This window comes from Piliocolobus tephrosceles, chromosome 6 (assembly GCF_002776525.5).
Source record: "Piliocolobus tephrosceles isolate RC106 chromosome 6, ASM277652v3, whole genome shotgun sequence".
NCBI lineage: Eukaryota > Metazoa > Chordata > Mammalia > Primates > Cercopithecidae > Piliocolobus > Piliocolobus tephrosceles.
Genome location: NC_045439.1, coordinates 3,011,420 through 3,023,986, shown reverse-complemented (window position 1 = coordinate 3,023,986; position 12,567 = coordinate 3,011,420). Strand labels below are relative to the sequence as shown.

General features: G+C 41.1%; 1 gene segment (V, D, J or C); it reads left to right on the top strand.

The window, feature by feature from the left end:
- LOC113219970 overlaps positions 1–8,844 on the top strand; it is a 9,608-nt gene extending 764 nt beyond the window's left edge. The window contains 2 exon segments of the V gene segment in view: positions 8,164–8,314; positions 8,778–8,844. Of these exon segments, the coding sequence occupies positions 8,164–8,314; positions 8,778–8,844 (218 nt within the window).
- Positions 8,845–12,567: the final 3,723 nt, after the last annotated feature.

Here is a 12,567-nt window from a genome sequence, read left to right as displayed (position 1 = left end):
GCGGCAGGGGGCGCTCGGGAGCCACTGATCAGAGTCAGCCCAGAGGCCGGTGCACACGGAGGCTGATTTCCTGTCAGGATGTGGGACGTCATCTTTTTACAGTTCCTCTAGTGAACCTCTCTAAGTTCGGAGATCTGTTCTTAAAAAATACCATCTCTACATATTTTTAAATGATTATTTTAATACGAGAATCTCTTCTCATATGCACAAAATGCAGATTGATGCTTACAGAAATGAAAAGTCCTCAACCATGGTCACCAGAATCAGAGTCCTGAGCAAGCTCAGGGCTTCCCAGTAAGTCTTCTCCAATCAGACTCAGGACAGGAATTTCAGAAAGATTCCCTGATGAGAACAATCTTTAGGATTCTGATTACAACCAAGAGAGAGGTTGGGCCAGGGTCAGTGTCATGTAGAACCTCACAGGTTTTATGCCTGATCCTTCTTCTGACACTAAAGTGTATAAATCAGAATCAGCACTGATCTAGTGTTGGTTTTGCCTGCAATTCATGTTTTTGTTTTTGTTTTTTTGTTTTTTTGTTTTTTTTCCGCTTTTTAGTTGTTGTTCTTCCTTTTTCATTGGCTTTTCCTGCTCCCTGAAAAGTAAAATGTGGTTTCTGTGGTCTAAATTCCAGGGCTCAAGCTCTTTTCCTGGAGCTCAGGTGGGTCTCAGGCTGTGGCTTCTGCAGCTATGTGGGAGAGACTGATGAGACTGTCTTCACTCCCATTGCTCAGGACCCTACACTGTGTTCTGTGTAGACTCATCTGGGAATGCATATGGCTAGTGGGAACTGCAGGGGATAAGCTTGCTTGGTCAACATGAGATGTGGGTGCGGAATTGATCCTGTGCTGTGCAAACTGCCATGGGGTCACCTTCTTCAGCAGCAGTGGTATAAAGTTGGTGTCAACATTGCCAGAATAAAAACGGAGCCACTAGTGTTAAAACCCTGATGAATGAAGCTGGAGAAGGCCATGAGGGAGGGTTCTCACACTCATCCCTTATAACAAGAACTATCGTAAATAGACTGTAAAACCACAACCTTGCACAAAGGCCACTTGCACAAAGGCCACTGCAACCATAAAACAGTTACTTCTCCAAGTGCATCTGCCCAGCATCTGTCTGTTCAACCTTACACGGATGTCACCCTTGTTGTTCATTCTTCTAGCCTAGAATAATTGTTTCAAAACTGCTTATCTAACCCTCCTCATTTTTCTTTCAAACCCCTCGTCTTCCTTTACCTACCTGAATGCAACCATGCATATTCCCATTGTGATGGCCATCCTCAAATAAACATTATTTTATTTTAGACTCTCTTTCTGTCTGTTTTTCAGGTTTGATAAGCTACAGATGGACATGCCACTTTTCTGTGAGATGTAGAAGATGACAATTTAGGGGATGGCTAGGGATGTACAATGTCCATGAGATAAGTCATCAGTAAGTGCAGGCTGGAAGTCTCAGAGCAGAAGTGTAGATCACCATGTAATTTCACCTACTCCAGTTCTGCTCTGATGGAATCAGGCACACCCAGGTTATCAAAGACAATTTACCTAACCTAGAGGCAACTGATGACACTTTTAATAAAATTTATAAAGGATATTTACAACACCCCCTAGATTAGTGTTGGATTGAATAATTACAAAGTATAGCCTCGCCCGTTTTACCATAAAACATGTAATTGCCCATGGAGAACAACGTTTAACATGAGATCTATGTTGTTAAAAACTTTGAAGGGGTAAAACTGAGCATTTTACAATTAGGCTTTTATAATTTTGCTAATGAGTTTTATAATTTACATGTATATTTTGGATATCCTCACTTTTTCAGATGCATGGCTTGCAACTATATTCTCCCATTCTATAAGTTGGAATTTTTTCCTTGCTTTGCAGGATCTTTCTATTTTGATGCTGTCCCCCTTGTTCAATTCTGCTTTTGTTGTCTGTGCTTTTAGTATAAAATCTAGAAAAATCATTCCTAATTTTTTGCAGAAGAGAAAATTTTACAATTGCAGGCCATACATTTAACAGTTTAACCCATTTAGAGTTCATTTTCGTATTAATCCTAACCTAAAATCCTTCATTCTTTGCATGTGTAAATCCACTTTTTCTAACATCCTCTTTGGAAGAGACTATGATTTAGCCACTGTATATTGTTTTTCACATTGAAAATTAGTTTGCCATCAATATATCATCTTATTTCCGAGCTCTCTATATGTATTTATACCAATAGCATCCTGTTTTTGTTGCTCAATTTTTGTAATTAGCTTTGAAATTTAGAAGTAAGATAACTCCAGGTTTATTCTTGCCTTATTACAGATATCAGGACAAAATATTTTAATCTTTCACAAGTAGTTGATGGCTTTTCATAAGACTTTTATTATTTACATGTTATTTTCTTGTATTACTACTTTGAAGTTTTAATCATGAAACTTTGCATTTTAAAAATGTAATTTTCTGTGTCTGGTGAGAAGTTAATGGGATTTTTAAATTTTATTCTCTTAATTTGGCATACCACATTTATCGATTCGAGGACATTGAATTATCGCTGCATCTCAAAAGTAAATTTGAGTTGAATGGTGTATGATTCTTTTAAAGTCTTGTGGAATATAGGTGGTAATTATTGGGCAGTAGATTTATTTATGTATATTAGAAATATTGGTCTGTAGTTTATTTTTCTGCTTTTGCCCTTGTCTGTTAGTGGTGATATGGTAATTGTAGCCTTATAGAAAGCGTTTGAAAGGTGGGTGCCACACCAATTTTTGAGAAAGTCAGAGAACGGTTGGTATTACATTTTCAAATGTTGAGACTTATTTTTTCATCTAACATATAACCTGTCATGGAGAATATTTAGTCTGTGCTTGGGAAGTGTGCATATTATGCTGCGGTTGGTTGAAATTATCTGTAAATTTCTATTAGGTTACTTTGATTAATAGCGTTGTTTAAGTCCACTGTCTCCTTAAGATTTTTTTTTTTTCTGGATGTTCTATACATTATTGAAAGTAAGGTGTTGAAGGCTCCTATTTTCTTATTGTTTCCTATTTATCTCTTTATAACTCTTAAAGTTTGCTTAATGCAGTTATATTTCTATTTGTATAATACCGATATGTAAAAATAATAATAATTGCTTAGTAATTTTAATGGTGCAGTCACATAATAAGAAATTATATTGTCCCAAATGCTGCCATTGCCTCTAAACTCCTCCAGGAGTCTCACATCTGCTCTGAGCCCTGATCTCCCCTCAGGCGTCCATCCCCAGATCTTGCTATAGAGGAGGAGACCAGCAAACAGGGCCTTCCCTCTTCTGATGAAAACCAGCCCAGCCCATGTTTTGTAGCTCAGAAAGAAGAGCTCCAGCTTGATTCCCAGGTGCTTCCACTTGGTGGTCAGGAGTGAATACAAGCGACTCACGGTGGGGTTTGGGCTAAGCTGGGCTTTCCTTGTTTCTGTTTTTAAAGGTGATTTTTGAAGACCTAGAGATGCTGAGTATGACTGGATGTGAATGAAACAAAGAGTGGATATGCATGGCAGCTTCTAACCACAGTAGCTCTTTGTTTGCAGGTGTCCAGTGTGAGTTGCTGCTGGTGAAGTCTGGGGGAGATTTGGTACAGCCCGTGGGGTCCTAAGACTCTCCTGTGCAGCCTCTGGATCCACCTTCAGTAGTTACTGGATCAGCTGAATAGACCAGGCTCCAGGGAAGGGGCTGCAGTGAGTAATAGGTGTGAAGTGCAATGGAAGAAAGACTTACTAAGCAGACTCTGTATTAGATTCTCTGGTAAAGATTTTTCTTCGTTTCTGCCTGAAATTGCCACATATAATTACCTAGAGGCCTTACAATAAACTGATTTGAGACTTCACTTATTTCCTGGTGAGGTTAAAATGAGTGTCAGGTGCATAGTGAGACAGACAGGAGACATGGGTACATAGCAAGCTTGTGTTCACCATGGTTTGTATCTTAATTAGGGAAACTTCTGTACCTTTCTTAGATGTTCAGATACTCCATTAAGGACCCTGACATAACATTATTTATTGACGGATCACAGCCCAAAATATAGAACTGGATATAACAAGGAGAATGTACTATTACTATTTTATCTTTATCTTAAAATACACTCTTCCATCTGAGGTGAAAATTAATCCAGATGGTAGAACTTATTGCAGTTATTACAGCTTTTTAGCAAATCAAAAGCCACAGAGCAAACATATGGACAGAAAGCAGGTATGTTTTTGGAATCATAAACTAGTCTGTGATGATTTTAAAACCAAAAGGTGTCTCATGACGGCTGGAAACCTCTCAAAATGAAACAACACACTAAGGATCTTTGAGAAGTACTCTGACCTCCTAGCGAACTGACTGATACGTAGGCTGAGCTCCACGTAGAAAGTCAAAGGAATTTCTGCAGACATTGTCATGCCAAGCACAGCCGTAATGTGGGTCCCAGGCCTTTTTACACGTTCAAGGGTTAGATCTTGGGAGGGAATCAAAGAAGGCATTGTAAATATCAAAATTAAAACACCGATTTTGATTTAAAAAGTGTTAAAATGTGCTTGTGGTCTACACTTAGAAAATCCGTGTCCTTCAGATGGTGGCACCAGATGGTTTCAAGTGGCTATTCGGTAAGTTTCTCAGTGAAACCACCAGATACAGAATAAATAAATTGCCACTGTCTTAAATCAACCCGTGGGAAAGGAAAACTGTATAAATACAGCAGAGAGGAAACATTGTCCAAGGAAAAAACAATCTCCAGAAACTCTTGTTGAAGAAACAGAGGCATCAGAGTTACTAGAAAAATATATTGCATTTCATTATATTATGGGGTACAACGTGATGTTTTGATACATGTGTGTATTGTGAAAGTATCAAATCAAGTAAATAAACATGTCCATCACCTCACATACTGCTTTTTTTATGGTGTAAATGTGTAAAATATACTCTCTTATCAGTTTTCAGGTATATATCGTACATTAACATTCCTGAGGTCACCATGCTGTGCAATAGATCTTCAAACGAATTCCTTCTGTCTAACCAAAACTCTACCCTTTCACCAGCGTCTCAGCTTTCACATCCTCCTGACAGCAGCCCCTGGTAGGCAACATGCTACTCTCTACTTCTCTGAGTTCAACATTTTTAGATCACATGTATAAGTGAGATCATGGAGTAATTATTTTGTACTGGGCATATTTCACTCAACATAAAGACATTCAAACACTCAGCATCACTAATCATCAGGGAAATGCAAATTAAAACCACAAAGAGGTATCACCTCACACATGTTACAACGGCTTAGTCTCAGTCTGTCTTTGTGTTGCTATAACAGATTACCAGAGATTGGGCAATTTTTTTTTTCTTTTTTGAGACAGAGTCTCACTCTGTTGCCCAGGCTGGAGTGCAGTAGCACGATCTCTGCTCACTGCCAGCTCCGCCTTCCGGGTTCACACCATTCTCCTACCTCAGCCTCCCGAGTAGCTGGGACTACAGATGCCCACCACATGGAGAATGGGCAATTTTTTAAAAAAAGGAATTTATACTTAAAGGTAATTGGGTCAGAGAAGTCTAATATCAAGGCGCTGGCATCTGAAAAGGGCCTTCTCACTGCGTCATCTCACAGCACAGGAGGATAAGCAAGAGACCACTTGTCTGTGAGAGAAAGGAGACCATCTTTTATTAGAAACTCAATCCTGTAATAACTAGCCCAATCCCATGATAGTGACATTAATCCATTCATGAGGACAGAGCCTTCATGACCTAATCACATAATAAAGTCCCACCTCTCAACACTGTTGCATTAAAGATTTTTTCCAAATCATACACTTTGGGTGACACATTTAAACTATAGCATTCCATTCCTAATACCAAAATTTATGTCCTTATCACAATGTAAACTACATTCATTCCATCCCAATTATCTCCAAAGTCTTAACTCATTCAGCATCAGTGCAAAAGTATGAAGTCCAAAGTCTCATCTAAATCAGATATGAGTGAGACTGAAGGCACAATTTAGCCTGATACATATTGTTTCCATCTGTGAGCCTATAAAGTCAAAACAAGTTATCTACTTTCAAATACAGTGAACGATAGGGCAGGTATGAGATAGAAATTTCCATTCCAAAGCTTAGAGATAGGCAAGGAGAAGGGGAGCCTAGTCCAAAATCTAACAGGGAAAACAACATTAAGCCTTAAAGCTGGAAAAATCATCCTCCTTGACTGCATCTCATGCACGCTGGGGTGGGGGATGGGCACCGAAGGCCTCCGACAGTCTTGCCCCTATGGATTTGCTGGCTTCAGTCCACTCAGCTGTTCTCACAGGTGGGACTCTCATGCCTCTAGCTCTCCTAGGCTGACTGGAAACTCTTTGTGGTGCCTCCAAATCCACAGTTCTGTTTGACATTGTGCTAAGGGCCCAGTGTGGTGACTCCATCTCTGCAATAACTCACTACCTGAGACCTTAGGCTGTCCACATCATTCTTTGACATCTAGGTGGAGAAAGCCGTGCCCTCGTGGTTCTTGTATTCTGCACACCTGCAGAATTAGCAACACTTGGATGCTGTGGAAGTTGATGACTTGTACCATTAAAGTGATGGCTTGAGCCACACCTAGGTCCTCCTGAGCCACAGCATGGGCAGTCGAGGAGTGCTGTGCCTGGACACAGGGAACAGAGTCCTAAAGTGCATACTAGAAGTGAAGCCATAGATTTGCATCAAATTTCTTCCACCATATATCGTCGTTCATGGCTCTGAACTTCCACCTTACAGAAAAGCCTAGGGATGAGCATAATTCAGCCACATTCTTTGCCACTTTATAGCAAGGATAGCCTGTGCTCCATTTTCTGATAAGCCATTCTTTTTCTTCTGATTCCTTATCAGAACGGCCTTTATTGTCCACGGTTCTACCAACATTCTAATGGTCTTCACTTAAATAATCTCTAAGAAGTTTCAGAATTTCCTCACAGCTCTCTTCTTCCAAGTGCTCAAAAGAATCACCCCTCGTGTTCTATTCAGGGCAATGTAGACTTTTTATAGTCTGATCCTCCAAATTATTCCAGTCTCTGTGCATTACTACTTCCACTTCCACTTCTACATTTTGGGGTATTTGTTATAGCAACAGCCCCACCCCTTGATACTGATTTCTTTGTCTTAGTCCACTTTGTGGTACAATGAGTGAATACCACAGACTGGCTAATGTAAAAGTAAAAGAAATTTATGTTCTCACAGTTCTAGGAAGTTCAATATCAAGGTGCTAGTATCTTGCAAGGGCCTTCTTGCTGTAACACCTATGTGGGAGGCAGGAAAGCATGTGTGAAGGAGAGAGATGGGGCTAAATTCATCTTTTAATGAGGAACCCAGGCCTGTAGTAACTAATCTACTCCCTCAATGAGTAACCCACTCTGGCAATAATGGCATTAATTGCTTCATGAGGGCAGAGCCCTCATGACCTAATCATTTGTTAAAGTTCCCACCTCTGGACTCTATCGAATTTGGGATTAAGTTTCCGATATACATTCTTTCTAAATAGCAGGGGCTTTTTAATAGGTTTACCACCCAAGGCTGCAGCAGGCTCTGAAGCAGTGGCCTGAGCGTGGCTGTCCATTGTGAGAATGGAGAGAAGTGAACTGACTCATGGAGACACAAGTTGATGAAGTCAAGGGACTCATTGCTTCATTACATGGATAGTGAGGGCGATTGAAAGCATTAACAGATTAATGATGGTGACAAAACCGTCTGAGGTGGAGACCATGGGGAGTCAACCGGAAAAAGAGGACACATCCCATTAAATGGTGCTTCATCTCCTTGCAAAACGGATGAAAGGAAAGTGAAACACAATGCCATAGTGTATACCAGACAGTGAATTGAGAGAAGAGTTTCCTAAGGCATAACTGATAAAGTGGAGAAATCATACAAATCTTTGCATGGTGCTAACATTTGGACTGTGGTTTCATTATTTCTTATAAAAATTTTACTGAGATATTATTTCTAGAAGGAGACTGAAAATGAAGTGTGAAAAGTTAAATGGGATTTCTATTCTAAGTTGGTCCTTTTCAGATGAGAGGAACTAAGGAGTTACAGGGGAGAAACAATAATAGCTGCTGAGCAAGACTTTTGCAGGACAGGACGAGGAATCACCAAGGAGAAAAAGGAAACATCAGCTTCACTTCGCATCTACTCCTGAGCCAGGTCCTGAGCGCCCCTTGCTGGTGCTGATCGTCCCCTGGTGTCTGAGCACCCCCTGGTGTCTGATCCCCTATGCCTGTCCTCAGCGCCCCCTGGTGGTGTCTGAGCCTCGCTGGTGGTGTCCTGAGCTCCCATTAGTTTCTGAGCTTTCCTGGTGGGTCCTGAGCCCCGTTGGTGGCATCTGAGACCCCTGGTTTCGAGCCCCCTGCTGGGTCCTGAGCCCTCCTGGTAGTGTCTGAGTGTTCTTTTCACCATAGACTCAAATAAGATTGAGTAGTGATTCTTTCATTTGTGGTGGTCATTCCGGGTGAGCTGTCTCAGGGCACATGGGGACTGTATCCCTAGGACCACTTGTCCCCACAGGAGGAGAGACCACAGTAGCAGCATCAAGGATAGGTCACAGCATTGTCACTGGGAGACCCCACATTTTTCTTCCAGACGCAGTGAACCTTGTCACCCTCTTCCCAAACTGCACGGGGGTCATATAGAGAGGCATCTTGGGGTGACCTGACCCTGGGATGTTACAGAAAAGGAGACAGCCTGAGCTTATGACTCCTAGAATCACATGCTCCAGCCTTGGCTATATACAGACCTGCAATTCTTTTCCTGTTACTCAGGCACTTTGCCTTCTGGGAGAGGACAGTGGAGGTCTACAGCCCTCCACAGTGTACTAGAGCCGACTAGAGCTGAATAGCCACTTTCTTTGTGCAAGTTTCCTTTCTGTGACTTTACTGGATTTCATTGCTAGTAAGAGTTCATCCAGACAGATTCCCAGGCAGTGTGCACATGAAAGGAAAGGAAAGACCGATGGACAGAGACGCCCTGGGCATCCAGTCCCAGGGTACCTTTGCCAGCTGTCCTTCCTAACATCCAGAGGCAGGGAAGGGAGGAGCCCTGCTGAGCAGTACACACGTGTCCGCAGACAGAATGTCATAGAAATGCAGCTCCGCTCCCACTCATGAGAAGTAGCTCATCCGCTGTCCTGTAGGCCCTGGTGAGGAGCCAGTCTCTGTCTGGGTCCCTCCTCAGCATCCCCACCATGGAGCCTGTGCCTGCTCATCACTATTGCGGGAGCATCCCTCCTGCAGCAGGCTCACCTGTGACTGCCCCACACAGGGCTGCTCTCGGTGTGTTTTCTCTGTGCTTGCAGGCCTCCCTTGTGAAGTTCAGCTGGGGGAGGCCGAGGACATGCGAGGCTGCCTTGGGCATTCTCTGAGCCTTCTGTAAAGACTGGTTTCACCTTCACTAACAATAGCTTGAGCTGGGTCCAGCAGGCTGCAGTGGGTGGCACAAGTGTGTAATCCAACTGGAAAAAATCAGTCCATTCTCCATCAGACAAGGAAGAACTCAAAAGACTTCTTGCTGTTTAACAGGGAGCTGAGCAAGGTGGAGAAAGCTTACTTAAAGAAATAATAACAGATAAATTTCCAAAATTTGAGAAAGATATAAATATCCAGGTACAGGAAGGCATTACAACACCAAACAGAACCAACAAAAATAAGACTACTACAACACATACAATAATCAAACTTTCAAAGGGAAGGACAAAAAATGGATCGTAAAACCAGCAAGAGGAAAGAAACAAATAACATATGAAGGCATTCCAATTCCTCTGACAACAGGTTTCTCAATGGAAATTACACAGGCCAGGAGGGAGTGGATTGAAATTTTTTAAGTGCTCAAAAGAAAAAAAAATCTGAAAACAAATCTGAAAAAAAAAGAGAATATTTTATTCAGCAAATTATCCCTCCAATTCAAAGGAGAGATAAAGACTTTCCTAAACAGACAAAAGATGAGAGAATTCACCACCCTCGGACCCGTCTTACAAGAAATGCTAAAGGGAGTTCTTAAATCTGAAAGAAAAAAGTACTGAAGAACAAAACAAAACTTTTATAAATACAAAACCCACTGGTAAAATTAGGCACATGGAGAAACCCAGAGGATGGAGTCCAAATGTAGAATTTTTGTGTGTCTTTTTTGCCTTTGCTTGTTTCTGTTCTTTCATTTGAGTTGTCATCTCCTTTAAATAACTTCTTATATCTGTAATGTGTTTCTTCTAAGACTCATGATGACCACAGCACAAAAACCTATAACAGATTCACTAAAAATCAGAAGCAACAAATTCTACCAGAGTAAATCACATAACCACAGAGAAAGATAAGAAAAAGAGGAAGGAAGGAAGGAAGGAAGGAAGGAAGGAAGGAAGGAAAGAAAGAAAGAAAGGAAGGAAGGAAGGAAGGAAGGAAGGAAGGAAGAAAGAAAGAAAGGAAAGAAAGAGAAAGAAAGAAAGAAAGAGAAGGAAGGAAACATAAAGAAAGGAAGGAAGGAAGAAAGAAAGAAAGAGAGAGAGAGAGAGAGAGAGAAAGGAGTCTCAAAACTGCCAGAAAATGGGCAACAAAATGGCAGTGGTTACTCCTTCCTTCTCTTTTCTCCCAATCAGACAGCATCGCTCCCTACACTGTGCTACTTGGTGTTGGGAGAGGAGTGACACAGGTAAAGCTAAACTGTTATTCTTATTCTCTTCAGTGTCTTTTCTTATTTTTAGACTGTAAACAGGTACGAGGGTCTCTCACTTGGCTTCCTTAGCTCTTGTGACAGTATTTTTGGACGTGGATAGTTGTTCAGATTAATGTTCTTGCAGGGAACGATCACTGGAGAGTCTTATTCCGCCATCTTGCTCCTGGAAGATCACTCAAGACTGTCAGACTAAAGGACACACATACACTGAAACTGAAAAGAAGGAATGAAAGAAGACATTTCATGCAAACATTAACCAAAAGAGAGTGAGGTGGGAGTATCTACACATATATCAGAAAAAAATAGATTTTAAGTAAAAAGCTCTCACAAAAGACAAAGATCTTTGTCTTATATAATTATTATATGTGATACGAAGTTTCACTTATCAGAAAGACACAGTTATACACACACACAAAAATGCATCCAACATCAAAGTACCTAGACATATAAAACTATCATTTACAGATCAGAGAGGAGACACAGAAAGCAAAACAATACAATTAGGAGATTTCAACACCCCACATTCATCAATAGATAGAACATACAGACAGAAAATCAGTAGGGCAACAGCAGATGTGAATAGCAATAGAGACCGAATTGACCTAACAGATAGATACAGAACATTTAATTCAAGTCCAGCAGAGCATGCATTCTCCCCAAATGCACAGGGAACAGTCTTCAGGATAGATCACATGCTAGGTACTACACATGACCTTAGCCAAAAGGCTAAGGAGCAATTACATCACATGTTAGGTCACAAAGAAGACTCAACAAAATTAAGAAGACTGAAATCATATCAAGTATCATTTCTGACAATGGATTGAAACCAGAAATCAATAATAGGGAAAAAACTGAAAATTAACAAAGAAGCGTAAGCTAAGCAAACTTAAAAGATAAGGTAGAAAATATTTTGAAATGAATGACAGTGAAAACGTACTACATTGAAACATGGGATACTGCAAAAGCAGTACTAAGAGGGAAATTCATAATGATGCACACCTGCATTAAAAGAGAAGCAAGGGGCCAAACACAGTGGCTCTCGCCTGTAATCCTAGCACTTTTTGGGAGGCTGAAGTTGGTGGATCATTTGAGGTCAGGAGCTCAAGACCAGCCTGGCCAACATGGTGAAACCCCATCCCCAATAAAAATACAAAAACACAAAAATGACCTGGGCGTGGTGATGCATACCTGTAATCCAAACTACTCAGGAGGTGGAGGTTGTGGTGAGCTGAGATTGCACCACTGCACTCGAGTCTGGGCAACAGAGTGAGATCCTGTCTCAAAAAACAAAAACAAGAACAAAAAAAGAGGAGAAAGAACCTAAATTAACCTTGTTAATCTCAAGACACCTCTGGATTTAGAGAAAGACTAAGTAAGTCCAAAGTTAGAAAGAAATAGTAAACATTAGAGTGGAAATTAATGAAATAGAAAACAGAAAAACAATAGGAAAATCAACAAACTAAGGGCTTTTCAGAAAAAGACAAAATTGACAAAACTTTAGCTAGACTATGAAAAAAGAATACTCAAATAGCATCAGAACTGATCAAGGAGACATTACAACTGATGCTACAGACATAAAAATGATCATGATGTGATATGATCTGGATCTGTGTCCCCAGCCAAATGTCACGTTCAGTTGTAATCCTCAGTGTTGGAGGCTGGGGCCTGGCGGGAGGTGACTGGATCATGAGAGTGGGTTTCTCATGGTTTAACACCATGCCCCTTGGTGCTGTCCTCTGATAGTGAGTTCTCCTGAGATCTGGTTGTTTAAAAGCATGTAGCACGGTCCAGCGTGGTGGCTCACACCTGTAATCCCAGCACTTTGGGAGACCGTGGCGGGCGGATCACAAGGTCAGGAGATGAAGACCATGCTGGCTAATACGGTGAAAC